This window comes from Pimephales promelas, chromosome 13, assembly GCF_988280905.1.
Source record: "Pimephales promelas chromosome 13, fPimPro1.hap1.1, whole genome shotgun sequence".
NCBI classification, from domain to species: Eukaryota; Metazoa; Chordata; class Actinopteri; order Cypriniformes; family Leuciscidae; genus Pimephales; species Pimephales promelas.
Window position 1 is genome coordinate 28,536,701 of NC_142781.1, and position 18,952 is coordinate 28,555,652.

General features: G+C 36.9%; 1 protein-coding gene and 1 long non-coding RNA gene across 4 annotated transcripts in view; both read right to left on the bottom strand.

Annotated features, from left to right (window-relative positions):
• Positions 1-2,157: 2,157 nt before the first annotated feature.
• Positions 2,158-7,036, bottom strand: hey2 (hes-related family bHLH transcription factor with YRPW motif 2). Its single transcript, XM_039691884.2, has 5 exons — positions 5,218-7,036; positions 4,431-4,509; positions 4,248-4,331; positions 4,019-4,100; positions 2,158-3,615 (listed from the first exon to the last, which is right to left on the bottom strand). Exons 1-5 carry the CDS (start codon positions 5,460-5,462, stop codon positions 2,957-2,959), a joined length of 1,149 nt encoding a protein of 382 aa, XP_039547818.2. The 5' UTR covers positions 5,463-7,036; the 3' UTR covers positions 2,158-2,956.
• Positions 7,037-7,319: 283 nt separating this feature from the next.
• Positions 7,320-18,952, bottom strand: part of LOC120493684 (uncharacterized) — a 39,030-nt gene continuing 27,397 nt past the window's right edge. For 2 of the 3 annotated variants that reach the window (XR_005625759.2, XR_016146063.1), the window contains 2 exons: positions 15,867-16,008; positions 7,320-7,598 (listed from right to left, as the gene is read on the bottom strand). This is a non-coding gene — a long non-coding RNA (uncharacterized LOC120493684). Of the gene's footprint in view, positions 7,599-11,738; positions 11,837-15,866; positions 16,009-18,952 lie in introns of all 3 variants that reach the window. The other variant, XR_016146064.1, reaches the window with a different exon arrangement.

Here is an 18,952-nt window from a genome sequence, read left to right on the forward strand (position 1 = left end):
CACAAAAAAAAAAAAAAAAAACCGAGTGAGTGAATTTAGAACAAGTTGCAGCTTAAATGATCTCGCACCAGATGGCAGCATTTCTCTGGTAAAAATCACTTTTTTGGGGGCCTTTTCAAACTTCACACATCTAATCATTTTAAATATTTTGTTGTTGTGTCATCATTAATGTAGTGTCACTATAATAATTATGGCACTTTATCTATTTACATTATGTATATATGCATAGTATATTTACATGGTATTCCGAGGTATGTCAAATAATTTGTTAAGCAATATTTTGCAGTAGCCTACGTGCACTTAACTAAGAAAGTGCTGGTTAACCCTCCTGTTACCCTCAAATCTGATAACACTTTTTACCCTCTGGGGTCAATTTGACCCCAGTAATTTAAACCTCCACAATATGTTTATTTTTTTTTTACAAAGGTTTGTCTCAGTTAATTTATGTCTTTGTTGACTACTTAAGTAACGTTTTAATCATTGTAAAAAATATTGTTGGTTTAACAAAAAATTAAGTAACCTGGTTGCCTTAAAATTTTAAGTTCATTGAAATGCAAAAAAATGAGTTAATACAATGAAGGAGATTGATTTAATCACCTGAAACTTAAAATATTATGTTATCTGAACTACATAAATGATTTAGGTTGATTTGACAAAATATATTTTTTTTTTTTACAGTGCATGGCCATGGGTTAAGTTTTGGATATATATATATATATATATATATATATATATATATATATATATATATATATACAGTATATAAATGAAGAGTTCAGATGCAAAAGCCTCTAAGTGCCATTTGAAATTTTCTAGAATGATCATTTTTATCAAGCTTGTATATTTAAGTTCAGTGATTTCACTTAAATGGCAATGATAACTACCTATTAATTGTTATTTAACTGAATTTACTGAACTTAAATATACAAGTTTGATAAAAATCATCATTAAAGAAGAAAATTTCAAATGGCATTTAGAGGCTTTTGCATCTGAACTCTTCATATATATATATACACACACACACACATTATATATTAAATACTCCAGATAATCCCAAACAGTTGAGGTTAAAAAGTCTAAACGACTGTGTGCAAACTCACTGTGACCTTGAGCCAAAAACATGACCTGTCTGAGCTGTGAATATCTATATGCTGCTTTTATCTTGTGGTCTGGTTTATGAATCTCATCTTGTAGTAGCTAAACCATTTTCATGTGTGGAAAGTAATGAAGCTGACAGGCTTACTGACCACGTTCACACCACTGACTCTTTGCCCGTGTGATGTTTTGGGGAGATCATGTGCGGCCTTGATATATGACGGCCACTTCAAAGGCAGGGGCCCGGCGTGAGAACCAGCCGCTCTAAAGCAGATAACCGGCGGATTTATGGCCTCGCACTTTTCCCATGATTGCCGGTGGGGAGCAGGCGCTGTTTGCCTTAATCCCCATTCACTTGGAAATGCTGATACTTTTTCTCTTAAGGAATTTAATGGTGTGACAGTGATTTACTAATGTAAATCTGTCTAACAGACCCTGGCATAAAGGGACTGGATTAGGCCGGCATAAAGACCCATCTTGGGGAGGAGTGACTGGTGTTGTTGTGCTTTCATGTGGCGCACACTACTGCAGTCCGACCGGCGGTTTGTTCACGCCCGCCAGAACAGCTACATAAGTTTTGACTTGAGCTGTCCCTGAGGGACCAAGGGGGACCTTGAGGGACCGTGCCTTCAAATAACAGTAACAGCAAATGAGAACTGCTTTTGTTTTTAAAACATTGTTGCAGCGTCAATATACAATGGCATTGAGACATTTCATAAACAAAAGGGAACATATTTTTTTAAAAATTGCTGGTGACTGTAACAACTTTGACTGTTGATGTATGCGTTTTATTCAATAAATGTGTCTGCAGCTTACTTTAAAGTTTGTTGACAGATTTATAACTGTTCAAGAAGCACTTATAATTGCAGTTGTTTGTTTGACTATTGGAAAAACACATAAAAGAACGCAAATATTTTTTTCGACCATACAATTTCAAGAACTTAAATTGTGCTAAGGGAAAACAATTACTTTCTCTCATAACATTCCACGATCTGTTGTGGTGAAGGCAAATGGAATGATGGTTTTATGGCATATGTGCCAGAATGAAAGAAAACACTTCAGTTTCACTTCAGACATCAGTTTTTGTTCTTTTTTGCATAGAAAAAGGGTTACATCTTACAGAGCATGGTAGGGTTATTAAAAAGGGTCACAAAGTTACAGTAGTAGAAAATCTCACAAATGAGTATTAGTGAATGTTATTTTTAACAAATTTCAGTAGGCCTATTGTGTAAAGTGGAGAAGATCCCGTCTCCACCAAAAAAAAAAAACAAAAAAAAAAAAAACCCAGTAGTGATTGAAGTGCATCATACCAATTAAGTCATCTAATTTCAATATAAACTCTAGTTACAATCTTACACATGTACAGATTTACAAACTGGATTGTTAAATCAAAGATTACAAAACTGATCCACACATCACTTTAGCGATTATCTGCAAAACCTTTGGTTTGTCTTTGAACAAGCTGTTTTTAAAAAAAAAAAAACTCTACAGTGTGTGTGTGTTTGTGAAAATCTGACAATATGCTTTTGAGTGGAGAAATATCAAAGCATACACATCAATTGCAGCATTTTAGCAGTGTTTATGCAGGCACTATCCCATAGCGTAGTCCTTTACACAAAGTTAAACCAGTATTTTTCTTTAAAAATGACAATCACTCTTCATCCTTACGGGTGTCCACGCAGTGTGATGTGTAAAAGTCTGTCTTTCTTTCCCTCCCAGATGTGATGTGGCATATGTGCACAGGAAGTGTAGAGGAAAAAAAAGCCCATAGTGCTGACCAAAGCAGGCACAATAGCTGTTTTCTTTCCTTTATGTACAAAGTGTGGAAGACGTCCAGATGCAACGAGAGCAAATCCAACACTTAAAACGCTCCCACTTCAGTCCCCCACGGTCGATATGGTTTACTCCCGCTGTTCCCGCTGCTCTGTTGGGATGTGGTGGAGGTGGAAACGGAAGAGCTCACGGTGGAAGAAGCCACCGAAGATGCCGTTACGCTGGGGCTGAAGAGCGGGAATCCGCTAAACGACAGAGGGAAGGTTTGCGCTGCAGCGGCGGCGGCCGCCGCGTGAACGGTTGCCGATATTGAAAGCAGCGAGGTGGAGAGCGGCGGCACGCAAGGAGCGACGCTGCCTGTAGAGGGCGCTCTGAGTGCGGAGTCACTGTGGGTGAAGGAGGAGGTCAGCAGGGCTGCACCCCTCTGAGGAACCTCGGTCAGCCTGCTGGAGGAACTCTCTGAGGACGGAAGTCCGGTCTGGTGCAGAAACGCAGTGGGGATGGGATGCAAAGCGGCAGCCCAGTGATGCGGGTGGAGGGCCTGCTGGTGATGGGCTATGGATGTGGTCATGGCGGCCGCTTCCCTCTGCGAGGCGCAGCTGCTGAGGTGAGAAACCAAGCGGACGCGGAGCGGGTCGCTGGAGTCCAGACCTTCCACAGAGCTCAAATACCTCGCCACTTCGGTCAGACACTCCCGAAAGCCAATGCTCATGAAGTCCATGGCCAGAGAATGAGCATCAAAATATCCTGAAAGAGACAGAGAGAAGTGAGGCTTTAATCGTGACGAATCAAATGCAACCCCACTGTGTTGGAGAGGCTAAACCTAAGCAGACTAGGATTGTGACCTGACCTGTTTGTATGTTTGTTTTGTCTCCCCTCTGCTTCGGCTTTAACACTCATTGGAAAGCCCTAACAAACCCCCAACAGTGCAGCCTGTGAATGTGGCCCCACTCCCCTCCCATGGATTTATGAAAGCAAACACAATCCCAGGGTCAAGTGCTTCTTTTGTCCTGCCGGCACTTTCCCACGAGTTCAATCCTACCATTAACATTGATTTCCACTTTAATCTGGTCAAAAGGGAACTCTGTGCTCAAGTTTCACTACGGCGTTAGGTGGAGTGCAAAACAGGAGCCAATAACAAGCAGTCTACCTTTTCCTCCTGTGGCCTGGAGCATCTTCAAATGATCCACTGTCATCTGCAATATTTCCGCTTTCTCTAACTTGGCAGATCCCTTGGGAGATGAAATAGGATATGTTTTTAATATGATAGCTTTGATGAAATAATGTGGCAACATCCTCTTCCACTTACTTTTAGTTTATTATAATTATAAATAATACTTTCATAAAGCAGAATGAAGCACACAGGGATGTGAACTCACCTGTTTCTCAAATGCTGTTGGCACCAGACGACGTAACTCTGATAAACTATTATTTATTCGGTCCCTCCGTCTTTTCTCGATGATCTGAAATATATAAAATAATCAACAATGTGTCAGTATTCTAAATAAAGTATTTTAAAGATTTTAACAAATATGAAAATGATCTGGAAAGTTATGAATTACCCCTCTCCGCTTCTTTCTGGCCATGACTTGGGATGTTGTAGTAGGTGAGCCACATCTTATAAATGAACCGCTGCTTTGACTTTGGGGGGAATGAAAACTTATCAGTACTGTATATTGTAAAAAGTGTTCATTAAAAAAACTTTTTTGATCAAGTCCTATTGAATTATATTTTCGATTTTCAACCAACAAAACCAGGTTACCTAAAATTTTTGAGAGTGATAACAGATAACACTTCACTAAAACTTTCACTTGTAATTCATTACCAAGCATAAACAAGTCAATTTAAATCTATAGCCTACATTCAAATAGATAGAAATGCCTATATAACTTTACAATAATGTTTAGTAATGTACATGTAAAAAATGTTAACACATTATAACAAACAATTGGTACATTTAGGATCCATTTCCAATTGATCAAACCAATCAAATTATTGTTGGTACAATCTACTGTAGTTTGATTTAGTCATATTAAATAGCCTAATGTTTTAGGTAACATGACAATATACAACTAAGTTACAAACTTTATTTAGTTCACCTGTTGAGTATACTAATGTTTGTTAATTATAATGTCTAAGATTAAAATATTAAAATTAATTATTAATTATAATGAATACACTTATAAATGAACTAGAATGTTTTTAAATAATCAATTTAATTATATTACAGGCCTATATATATTTATACATGTAAAAATGTCCAATGGGAAAGATCTTAAGATCTTTCACCTAAAAGTGAATCCTCAGCTACAGAACAACAAACAAGCATCCCATGCTATCCTTGCTTACCCCGAGTAGTTATTCTCGCTGCCCACATCAATAGTTTCATCCATGTCGCTGTCGGACGTGCTGTCCTCACAAGGCCGCTTCATGATGCAGTGCGCACAGGTACAGTCACCAAACACTCTGAGCGTCTTTCCCACGAACCGCTGGAGCCTCAGTCTCGCATTCACGCCCACGTCCTGCTTTGGGAACACCCACCGAAAAAAAAGAAAACACGCCCCGAGCCACCGAATGGAGGTCTCAAACTTCATTCCCCTGATAATTGACTGACTCTGCCCAGCTTCAGCACTCGCGCTCTGCACCCGAGGGCCCCAGAAGCGTGAGAAACACTTTACACAAGAAAGGCGACGGTGTTTCACAGCCTGACAGAGCTTGGACAGAGGGTGCAGATAGGCAGGAAATCTAGGTAAAGGGTTTCTGGCAAGCAAGGCTAATTTCAGGATGCCGAGTGTCTTGCCAAAATGTAACGTAGTTTATTCAGCGCGCGAATTATTACGGAAGGAATTCCTGTCAGTTTGTTCAGTCTCTAAACTGTTTTAGCTTCTCTTTGCACAGTTAGCTAACCTTCAAATATCCTGAAGACGTTTTAAATAGAACAACAATTAATGGTATATATTTATTTTAAATCTATATTAATATGAAAATAACGACATAATGTTTTTGTCGACTTGCCATCCAACACAGACAGCGATCAAGCTGCGTTGCTATGGTTACCTCACGCGCAAATTTGTGTAGCCTGCAATCGACAAACTGGTATTTTTTTTTACTTTTAGGTTACTTAAATGTTATTTAAACGTATTAGCAGCTATATGTAAAATAAAACTGAACAAAACCATATTCTTCAACCTACAAAAGTTCTAGTCGTTTTAATAACAATAAACAAAAAGTTAAAATTGGTCAATATTGCCTTACCATATATATTATATAAAAAATTATATTTTAAAGACAACATAGTCTGTATTTTTACATGTTTTAAGAAGCAATTACCTTAATAAAAAAATTATATTACTTAAGCCTATACATTTTACTGTTAAAGATGGGCGATTTGTTTCAGAACATTTTTTTGTTACTTAAGGTCCTTTAACACTAAATGTATAAATTATATGTAGCCCATATATCGTCTGTGGAAGGCATAGGGCCATAAAATGTTCGTCCAATCATCACATTCGGTCCGAATCTATTTCAGTTGTTATGGGGAGTCTGTCATATAGCTCAAAACAGTATGTTGACAAACTGAACTAATATATGCATACACAGACAGACACACTTTCACACATGGGCTCCTCATCTACTTGGAGCCTCCAGCTGCAGTGAATTTCCTGGGTTAAACGGTGAAGACAGCACATTGTTTGGGCTCACAAAACCCCCCCTTTGTCATGTGCCTTCCCCCTGGTGGAGCGTAGCACAGTCTCCCAGGCAGCCCGCCAGTGTGATGACTCGTTCCCACAGCTCAAGCCCTGCGCTGAAACCCAATCACCATGTGAGAGACGGCCAGAAACACAGGGAGGGCCGGCAGGGCCGCTGCCACTGGGAGGTTACCGTGAGCCAAGCGTCACCCACACTACTGTGGCCGCAGTACCCTATTCTTCACATTGTTTGGTTGTTGCAAGTCCAATTTAACTAACAGGATATAAAACCTTAGAAATATCAAGCTGGCATTGTGGAGGAGGGCACTTATGACCTTTCACACATTAAGTTCTACAGTGTCGAACTATATTTTGTTGTTAATCCATGAACTTAATATTCAATTTTATGTAAATGTGTACAATGTAAAATTATGGACAAATTACAACTTTTTTACTTTAAAAGTACAATATTTAAAAAATATATAAATGTCTTTGCATTTCACAATAAAATTATGTTTACCACCCAAGAATTTCTAAAAACAACCATCATAACTAAAAACAAATTTGAATAAAATATTTTAAATAAAATGTAGTTATTACGTGGAGAGCAAATGTATTTTCCAGTGGTAATTTTAATATAAATGAATTATTTTACTCCAAAAAGTATTATATTTAAACATAAATGTCTTTAAATGTGCATTTCACAATAAAATATCAAACCAAATGGAATTTAAAGAATGACAGAAACACACACTTGACAAATATTTTACAAAATAAATAGGTGATTTTTATTGGTAAAAACAACAGCTATACAATACTGTATTTTTGCAATAAAAAGTTCAAAAATGTTAAGTATGTCCAAAAATGTATGATCTCCTATTAATATTATAGACACACACCTCTGTCCTGCCGAAGGGTTTCTGCATCACCCATTGCCTTTAACACCCTGCACCAGACCCAGTCCTCAGCACAGATAGCTCCAATCAAGCTGTCAACAGCCTCTCATAGCCCAGGCCAGGCTGCAGCTCTCCCAGGTGTGACCTAAAGTATATAAGGGCTAATTAAAGCAGTCTGTCCGGCTTCACAGACCCGGACTTTCCCTCGTTTTCCCCTGTTGATGGATATGCCCACTCAAGAATGTTCAAAGTTCTTTTAGGATAAATAAAGACAGAATAATGAAAATATTGACAGGAGAGCAGATATACACCAAGCCCTAAAGGTTTGTTTCACTCGATGAATTGCATTTGCATATTGTTATTGTTTTATCCATTTATTAGTTTATTTAAAAGGGACAGTGCACATTATTAACATTTCTGTAAATGGACAATAATGGTAACTCTACAGTTTTAATAATTGTATTGTTCTAATTCTGTGAGAATAAGGAAGTCCACACCACAACTATAATGATAACGGCACAGAGAAACAATGTCGTTGGAATTACTTTCAGAACGTTTTTTTCTCCAGATGATGAACGATAATAACATTGGCACATTTGGCAACCAATCAGAATCCATCCTGTTTTCAGAGCTGTAGCATTTAAAGCAGCAAAACTGCAGCACTTACTTATAATACAAAGAACATTATTTTGCATAGGTGTGGGTACTATCATTCTTGGAGTGAATGGGCCTTTAGCATTAGGGCTATTTTTTATCTGTAGACCCTGGATAGAATATTACAGGGTCATCCTAAAGACAAATACAAAATAAGTAAAATTTACAACAATGTTTTATATATCTACTGCATGTAAATATGCAAATGCTTAAGAGTCGATGATTGGGTCATTATTGCAGTGATTATGTTTCTAGCATATGTTTGGCAACAGTTCTTCTAACCCTAATTAATGGAGTGTGTGGGAAGACACATCATGCATATATTCCAGGATGACAATGTCAAGATTCATCAGGCTCAAATTGGGAAAGGGTGGTTGGGAGGGAGCATGAAGAATTGATGCACCTCTTGGTGGAAATAACATCACAACATTTATTTCCATCAAGAGGCGCATACATTTTTGTTCAAGATCTTGTAATGACAATGCAAGAGTCCAGCACTCTGTTAAGTCTCCTCCAGCACATCCCAAAGATTTTCAATGAGTTTAAGGTCTGGACTTAGAGGGGCCAATTCATGGGTGAAAATTATTCTTCATGCTCCCTCCCAACTTATTGTTTCACAATTCACTAGAAACAATAATAACTGCATTGATAATCCAATCATAAAGCAATAGTTCACCCAAAACTTATTTTTATACACCCCAAAACTTATATTTATACACTTATTCACCCTAAATGTTTTCCAAACCTGTATCTGTTGAGCACAAAATAAGATATTTTAATTCTCCATTGACGAGTTATCTCATCATTTATGAGAAGATGCTTCACTGCCATTGACAAGTTTTTATGGCTTTCCGTGTTTTCACTGTTATACAGGGGGCACTTGCGCATCTCCTGACCCGAGTATCAGATCAAAACACAGGCAAAGAAGCAGCAAGAGTGATCATATGTAAGCAGATGCATATGAAATATAATGCAATCATCAGCAATAAACAACATATAAATCAAAATGGCTTTAAGTGTTGATGAAAAAAAATACTTGAGGTTAAAATAAAAAGGTATATATTCATACAACAAAATATTCTGGGGGCCAAGAAAGTTTTGTGAAAATTAACAAAAACGCTGGCTGGAATTTTTTTTTTTTTTTTTAAACGCTGGCAGAGAAAGAGTTAAAGAATGGCTTTAACTCACTGACTTCCATTGTAAGGGAAAAAAAACTATGTAAGTCAATGGCTGTGTTTTTTTGGCTGCATGGGCAAACACATATATACACACAAAGCAAACAGAAAATATGCACATATTACATATATCTTTATATTAGATGTTGTGAAAAGAGGTTTTCATTCCTATTATGTTTTGATTTTTGCATTTCATCCTTGGCTTATAGAAAACAAGTGCTAGTGATATCAGTTCAGGGCAGGACTACAAAACAAAAACCGGAATATGGCCTCCACCAAGTCTGCCAGCGGGCAGCGTGGAGCTAAAGCTTGTCAGTGTCACCTCTGAGACGTCTCAGTATGTGGCCAAGCATGTCCAAACTTGGGACGCAACTTAGTGCAAACGTTTGCGTGTGTTTCTTCTATTCCCAGGCTGGAGGAAGGATTTCTTTCATCCCAAACATGCTTGCATGGAGAAGGCGGGCGGGCAGCCCTGCCCCTGGGCCCGGCGAGAGGGGCCCAGCCCTGATGTGCCATGCTATCAGTGGTTCCCAAGGCTGGCCAGCCTGGGAAAAGCTGGGTGGACCCGTTCCAAAATCAGCATTACATGCATTATTGTTCTTACCCTCCCCGAGTCCCAAGCACACAATGAAAACAACAGCAACAGCCACAATCTCAAGCCCTTCTCTGAACACAAGGCTGCCCTTAGTCACTCGCAAACTGCCTTTTTATAACCAAGTTAACTGCTTCATGGCAACAGACACTGTTGCCTGGGCAGCATCTTCCTTAGCCCCGACTCTTCCTTGAGAGTACACTGACCTGTTTTAGATTCAGGGCAAACAAACATTTGTCCTGTTAAATTAAAGTATAGTGAAAGTAAAATGGTTGGGAAAACATGGGCATTTATTGCTCTTAAGTAAATTCATCTGAGAACCAGTGGCTAGCTGCATAAACGGCTAAGACTAGTCTTTCAAGTTAGTAATCTAATTTTTTTGACTGACTTTAAGTCAGTTGCATAGCAACATAAATATGTCATTCCCAATTGGTCACACTAGTTCTTCTTAACATAATGGATATGTTTATGCAACTGGCCACAGGATTCACTTTTATGCTAATGTTATGATACCATAACGGTGTAACCCAGCTCAAACAGGTCCTCAAGCCAAGCCTAAACTGGTCTTCATCTGGTCTGAACAGCTGAGAAGTGTTGAAAATAAAAGGCTGACTTAAACTGCTTTTTAAGAACTGCCTGCACCAACAGAAGTAAAAGAAACTAGGAAGTTACAGAGATCATAATCTAGCTCCATCCTTTCTTGCTCCTCAAGGGATGCTCTTGTGATTAGTGAATGAAGTTTCTTTGCATGAATGAAAAACATTTGCTAATCAGAAATAACTGATCGACTGATCTTGCCGATCAGACAATAAAGATTTTAAGCGATTTCTGGATTTAAACACAACAAGGTTTCATTTCAGCGCCAAACTGAAACAATTAACCCCTGAGTAAATAATCTACTTCTTTCTCATTGTTATCCAATCTGTCCGAGACAAATGGGCATCTGTTTATTTTTCCTGTCGGTGGAAGAGCGAACAGCCACAAACTCACGATATCCTAGGATTGTGGACTTCTGACTCCAAAGTCATATTATAGGCGCTTTATTAGTGTTTAAGGTCACAGAGAGACAAGCAAGTGCATCCTATATCAGGAAGCCTTGTGCGTCTCTGGAGTGAAATATTTGGCTTTTAGTTGGAACGCCGGCCGTGAGTCGGAAATCCTGGGAAGCGAGTTCATGGCAGACAGGCTCCAGGCGTCGTATGGGCCAACGTTGAAGAGAATGGGTCAGAATAATAGGGCCCTTCCTGCCATTCTCAGATTCAGGGCAGTATTTCTGTCACGGCTTTCCATCGTACTGTGTCTGGCCTTTTGCTTCGCCACTCATCAACCCGCATGCTACGCTCAGATACACACTAAGCTGCACTGCAAGTGCCATTTGGCTCAACACAAAGTGTCTGTCAGAAATATGTCAGCATCAGAACAACATCATTGTGGTGATTTTGCATGACTATCAAGGGAGCATGTACTCATGTAAACAAGTTTATCAGTCTTTAAAAGACATTTTAAACTCTGCTATAGTGTGTACTGGTGTGGGATTATAATACAAAAATATAATACCAAAATGGAGTGTGACCACACACAGACAGGTGCCCCTTCTCTATTTCCCGTCATATGACCTGAGCTTCCTGTCAGGATGCATGAGCTTGAGGAAGCCATAGGTTTCCCCGTATGCATTCAGCTCTCATTGTTCAAACATTGGTAACCAATTGTTATGCATCCCTTTTATTCACTGTGGCACCTTCGCTATTTGCACAATAGCTTTGTTTCCACTGCCAAAACCTGGAACCGACAGGTCAGCTCTTCAGACAAAGTTCTAGAGCTAAATACTAAAATTAACATTTTGTGGTATTTTTAATTTCCTTACCATTTGAACATTTGATCCAAATAGTTAAACATGCCACAAGAGTGCTTGTAGATCATTGTAGTAAGGAGGCGCTGAGATGGCTTCATTTGGAGTTCAACCTAAAGAAATACAACAATTTTCAGTTTCAGTTTAGTTCAGCAAACTCATCCATTACGAATACATGTATTTAATATTATGCCATGTCTTTTGTCAAAAGCTTCATTTATTTAAATCAGGATTGGAATTTCAATTTAAAATTGGTTCGCTTTTAATTTAATGAATGCAATTCAAAGAAATTATACATAAGCGCTACATCTTGGAAAATTAAGTGTTTTTCCATCCAGGTTCACAAAGGTTAAACATGAAATTATATATATATATATATATATAAATGTGATCTATCTATCGATCCAATCTAAATTTCATTTAAACAATTCCATATCATGTTTGCTACCTCAATTCAAATGCAATTAAAAATTAAATAAAAAACATTACATTACATTTAAAAAGCATTCAAATTCTAAATGCCGCACAACCAAGAATAAAATATTCATACATATACAGTAATATATTTTAATATAACTCATCACATTGCAGTCATTGGCTATATTTTCACTTTCCCCACCAGGTAAAAAAAAAAACAAGAAAAAAAAAAAAAAAAAAGCCACCGCCAGCGTTTTTGACCATTTTCACATTTCATTGCCCCCAGAATATTTTGTATGAATACCTGAACATGCAATATCAAAAGAAAGAACAGAGCCTCTGCTTAAAAAAAACAAACCATTATTCTAGCTTAATGCATTCTTTTTTTTTCTCAACACTTGAATGTGGGTATAGTTTAATAAAAAAAAGATACATTGAGCAAATAGAGAAATGAAGATTTTTTAGAAAATAGCGAAAAATAGTCCATCAGCAACCCTAAGGTTGCACAGTTCTATACTACTTTCTCGGTCAACATTAGGCAGTTTTGATTTATATGCCGTTTAATGTTAATATTTTACAAACGCATGTGATTGCATATGATATCGCTTGTTTCTGCTTCTTCCTCGAATGTGTTTTGATCAGGAGATTAAGTACTTTTTCCAGAAAATGCCTTATAGTTCCCCCTACCGTTTTACAGTGAAAATGGAAAACCGGAAAATTTAATGCCGGGGAAGCGTTGTTTGACACTGAAACTCTTTTAACTGTTTAATCCAATTGCATAAGCGGTCTGGCTCTGCTCCCATATCAGTGGCTCCTGGCTCGCTGTGCTTTCAGGGAAGCAGCTGCCCTGGACAACCCCAGTCTGAGCAGACAGGCAAATGTGTTAAAGTAATTAACAGACAAGAAAGAGGAAGTCATCAGCTACACATTAAGTGACCTGACCACTGTGAAATCACTACTCTACATGGCAGGATACAACCACAGTCAGAGAAAGATATATGCTTGCACACGTGGCACCAGTCAGTGAAGGCCGACAAGATAATCTTCTACACTAAAAAACAAACACAGGACACCTCGGGACACCTGCACTAACCATTACTGGTTTGTATTTTATTATTTATATTACATATTATTTAAATATTTAAACAAAGATGATATATAACCCTCTTGAAAGATAGGGGTTAAAATTGAACATTTATCAGTTAACAATTATCTGTGAAGGCGAATTATGTTTTTCAAAACATGAGCTTGTGCACAGTTTATCTTGTGCTAAGGAAAACACCACCGCAAACTCAGTATGGGCAGTAGCCGAAGCCATTCACCAATCTTTCCCTGAGTTTTAAGACGTTTGGGTATCACAGGCAGTGAGGAAGCACAAGGTTAGAGAGAGATCCAGGAAAGAGCTTTCTGCTAATCTCTACCAGGCTAAGACCCCACAGAGCCAAAACACTGATATGGTGTGTCACTGCCTGGTGATAAACAATGCTCCATATTGTTGTTTTGGGCTGCACCCTCTGGTTCTTTATCAGCCAGCATCCTTCCACTCCCCATGATTGTGAAATGGCGATGGGTGTGCTACAGAGTGATGGACTTATATAATAAATGACAATGAAGTTGATCATGGTTAAGAGAAATTCAATGCACTTTGAGTATTTTGTTTTCATATGACCTTTAGGGTGGGTTTATCTGAAAAAGCGTTAAGACCCGTTCACACCAAGGTTCACACGATAAATATAACGATAAAGACAGTTCTAAAAATCGAAATATAAAAAAAAATATAGCAGAGTTCACATCACAGCTATTACAGTAATGGCACAGAGAAACAATAAACAATATAAACATTGACAGCCAATCATTCGATAATCAGCCAATCAGAATTTATTCTGCTTTAAAGAGCTCAAGCATTATAAAAGCGGCAGACGAGAATACTGCAGTGGTTTTAAAGTCTTTTATGCTCACCAAGACCGCATTTATTTGGTCAAAAATACAGTAAAACAGTAATATATGAAAAATGATCACAATTTAGAATAAAGGTTTTTCATTTTAACATATTCATTTATGTATATCTCTGTAAATTTCAGCAGCCACTCTTCAGTGTCATGAGACTAATAAATCATTCATATGCTGATTTTGTGGCCAAGAGCATTTATTATCATTATCAATGTTAAAAACAAGTGTGATATGTAATTTAATTAAATTTTTTTTTTTGGAAACCACAATATATTTTATTCTGGATTCTTTGATGAATATAAAGAGATTTTATAAAGAGAAACTTTTATAACATTACACATCTTTACTGTAATTGTAACTACTGTATTACCTTTCTTAACCTTCAAATGGTCTTCGTTTCCTGTTTACACTTCTGGGTCTATACGACCCCAACAATTAATTGCAATAATTAATTAATTAATTAATTATAATAAGTAATTATTAAATAATTAATGAGTAATTAATTGTACAAAAAATATATACATTTTTAATCATACATCTATATAATTTTCTTTGCTTACTTCTCATCTATTCATTAATGCTGTGTTTTTGGAGATATAAAGTACTTTTGTATCCATATACCACACAATTCCTCAACTACACCATTAGCTTGCATATGAAATATTATTTTTTTATGATACATTGCATTTATGCTCTAGTACTAGGCCTTTATTTCTGTGTAAAAATTTTCAGATTTATGCCGGATTTTTTTTTTTTTGACACATTAAGAAAATATATTTCGTTTTTTTTCCCCACTTTTCCCATTCATTTCAATGTGGGGTCATATTGACCCTAGTCTCGCGTAGCCAGACCTTTAGCCAACGTTCCGTGGGCGTGACGTCTGAGGCTGAGACTATATTGACCCTGAAGACCAAAAGTGTACATTGTGAAGATTTTTTTTACATATCTCCAGAACAACCGAATCAAGCCCAGTTTTTTGTTTGTGTATAAATAGATAATGTATGAAAAGTCACAAAATCTTATTCCACTGAGATGAAGGGAACCTTTTTTTTATTAAGTAAAAGTTGATTGGGGTCATATAGACCCCATGACCCCATTGAGGGCTACAAATTTTTAAAAGTAGTGTATCCAAATACAATGTTTGGACAATGGTAATCATGGATGAATCTAGAGTTTTAGTCATAGGAGGACTGAACTAAGTTACTTATTTGAAAATGAAATATGAAATTATTTAAGAGGAAGAACTCACAGATTGACTTGATTGATTTTAAACTTTTTTTTAACTGCCTAATTACTGTTTTTTCACAACTAGTAAGGTGGGATTCTGAATGAAAAGATCTCATATATCCTTCTCCACTGTTTTCACCTAATCCCTGATTTTTGGGGGCTACAGGGGAGCTGAAGGTGATAATGCAGTTTAATTTTGAGACTAATTTTGAACTAGCCTAAATCTGTATGTGGTTTATTTTAGGTCTGATTGGCAAGTCCCCGTCATTGTATTGGAAGTCCAGACACTTTGACTTATCAGTGCGAGCAGTTGAAAAGCAGTAGCGCACATGCTTGACCCCAGGCCTTCTGGTCTTACTGCTATCACCCGAGACAGCACTGTTGAATCTGGGGGAGAATGTGACAACAGCAGGCTCAGCTCATCTTATCAAGCTGAGTGAGGGCCACCAGCTGACCATACGCAGACCCCAGATCAACAACACGTCGGCTAATTCTTCATACACCCTGCAGGGGAAAACCTGGACTGAGGGTCCGAGCCCTGGAAAATACCTGTCATCAGAAGAGCCGCGATCAGCTGCAGGAATCTTGCTACATTCACACCAGGAGAGACGAGAGAGGTGTCCACGACAGCTCCCAGATACCCTGCCGCTGTCTTTCCCATTGGTAGAAGACTTGTCACTGTCTATCAAAGCTGAAAAAGTTCAATAAAATATGTTATTTGTTACAGACATAGACATAATCCTTTTCATACAACTGTAAGCCACAATTTCATTTATTTAAAGTGCATAAAGAACAGTTTGTCGTTATGACCTTCCATGCCCATATTTTTTTTCTGTTTAACACAATTGCATGAGACTGCTTTGAGGAACAGATCAGGTATTTCAGGGATTGACGGTAGTTTATGAGCAAAATGGCTTTACTGACACACATACTGTGGAATGCTACCCCATAAGTACTGACTGAAAAGAAAGCATCTTATTCAAGGGCCTAAGCTGATGTTGGTGTAAATAATCTGTGGGTTTGTTGTTTGCTTCCATGTGCACAGTGCACTATATTATGTAAATACACAAAGCACAGTCTGAAAATTGAATGAAGGCTATAGGCTTCATAAAGGCTGACATAGTGGTCACACTTAAATCTATGGTTTCAACAAATATATTAAGCAGCACAACAGTTTTTTTTAACAATCATAAAAAAAAAGTTTCTTGAGCAGCAAATCAGCTTATTAGAATGATTTCTGAAGGATCATGTGACACTTAAGACTGGAGTAATGATGCTGAAAATTCAGCTTTGCCATCAGGAGTCAATTCAAACACAAAGAAAATCTTACAGACCCCAGACTTTTGATTGGCATATCAATGCACTGTAAAAAAAATCTTTTCATGATTAGTAATCACAACATTTTTTCTTTTGTCAAATCAACTTCAATAATTTATTTAGTTCAGATAACATAGAATTTTGAGTTTCTGATGATTAAATTATTCTCCTTCATTGTATTAACTCACTTTTTCCAGTTCAATGAACTTAAAATTTTAAGGCAACCAGGTTACTTACTATTTTTAGTTAAACCAACAATATTTTTTCACAGTGTGGCTGCTTACCTTACTCAATTGGTAAGACCAGGAGGATAATTTAAGCAACATTTTTAACCTCGTGTATTATGAACCTCTGATTTAGTAAATTGGTCTTTTTATACAAACAAGCTTTGACAAACAATATTAGATTATATGACTATAGGATTAAAACATATTCTTTTGCATTTAATCCAAACCTGTAAAAATGTTAACACAGTATCTAAATTAACTCCAAATGAAATGCATTTAGAGAACTACAGTAAAATATCCCTAAAGTGAGAGACTTGACTTTTCATTTCAGAAGTCTGCCACACGCCACTGGGTTGTGGTGTAAATATTGTGTGGGTTGATTGTTTGCTTATGTTTCAAGTGTATACTTCATAAAATGAATATAGAAGTTGAACATTATCAACTTTAATTGAGCAAACTATTTACATGATGCCTATAAAGTTTAGACTGTAAATGGTAGGTCAGTTTTTGAATAGGCAACAGGATCATTTCAGCAATCTAACTGCTGCAAAATACTGTACGTTTTTAAAGTCGAATACAATATGTCTCCAGGTGCTAATATCAGTTTTGTCAAAAGACATCAGTCTCATTCATAAAGCCGATGCCATCTTGGAAGGAAGTGTAGTTCGCTAGCAGCGCTACCGTACAGAATGGCAACAGCTGTGGCTTTCATTGTTTGTAGCCACACTTTCTTTCTTCCTGTAATATACTGTAGTGGTCAGCTACATTACAGGTCAAGCTACTCTGGCCACTCTGGCATTACTGCAGCAGAGGTTGGCGTTCGGTTAGAGATCAGAGAGCTGGCTTCCAGAGAGGGTCAGTCAGGGTAAGCACCTGGTGATGACAGGCAGCTGGCAAAGACAATCCTAAGGATATTGCCATGCTGAAGAATGATCAATGGCTATAAGAACAGAACATATCAACTTCAATTATATGATTACACTCCTATTCCATATTTTAAGGTAATTTTATTTTTAAACTAATACTGTTATTCAGCAAGGATGCACTGTAAAAACTAATATGCTTTATCTAGTCAAAAAATTGTGGCAACAGATTACAAACAAAAATTTTAATTAAATTTAACAAATTAGAATTGAGTAATAATTAATCAAATTAATTCCTTAAAAGTTAACCATTTAAAATGAGTAAAACTTACAACAACAACAAACAAACCAAAACAACGTTAAGTCACCATTATGGTGATCGGTGTTTGTTTTAAAATTACGGTTTTCTCCTTCAGTGATTCTGCTTGTTAACATCAGGTGTCTTCAATGTTGGCAATATAAAATAAATAGTTCATAATTAATCTTTGACGTCTGTCTGTTATTCAGATATTTTTGTTAAATTTTTGGGTGTAAACTTTACTCATTTTAAATAGTTAACTTTTAAGGAATTAATTTGTTTAATTATTACTCAATTCTAATTTGTTGAATTTAATTAATAATATTGCTTGTAATCTGTTGCCACAATTTTATTGATTAGATAAAGCGTATTCAATTTTACAGTGTGCATTAAATCGATCAAAAAAATTCAAATAAAATTTTTGAATCCTGACCAAAAGTATCACTGTTTACACAAAAAATATTAAGAAGCACATTTTAAACACTGCTTATAATAAATGTTTCTTGAGCAGCACATTAGCATATAAGAATGAATTCTGAAATGTGACACTGAAGACTGGAGTAGTCATGCTGAGCTTTGCCTTCATGGTAATAAATTTAAAATATTCAAATAGAAAACAGCTATTTAAATGGGAACAATGTTTGATATTAAAAGGATACTTCAAAGCTATGTCATTCATATAACTGCAAACCATTTATTTTTATTTAGTGACAAGAGTCTCTGAATAGATCTTTTCCATAACAGTTTATATCTAATAACTATAAAAGCACCATAAAAGTACATCAATCATGCATTATATTTGTGTATAATGAACAGCCCACTATTTCAGTGATTAGCCTTAAATAAAATGTTTAGCACAATTTTCATGTTTGTGTGAACTATTCCATAAAATGTTTGAGGGAAGTTTAGGGAATCCCTGCAATCCCTGAC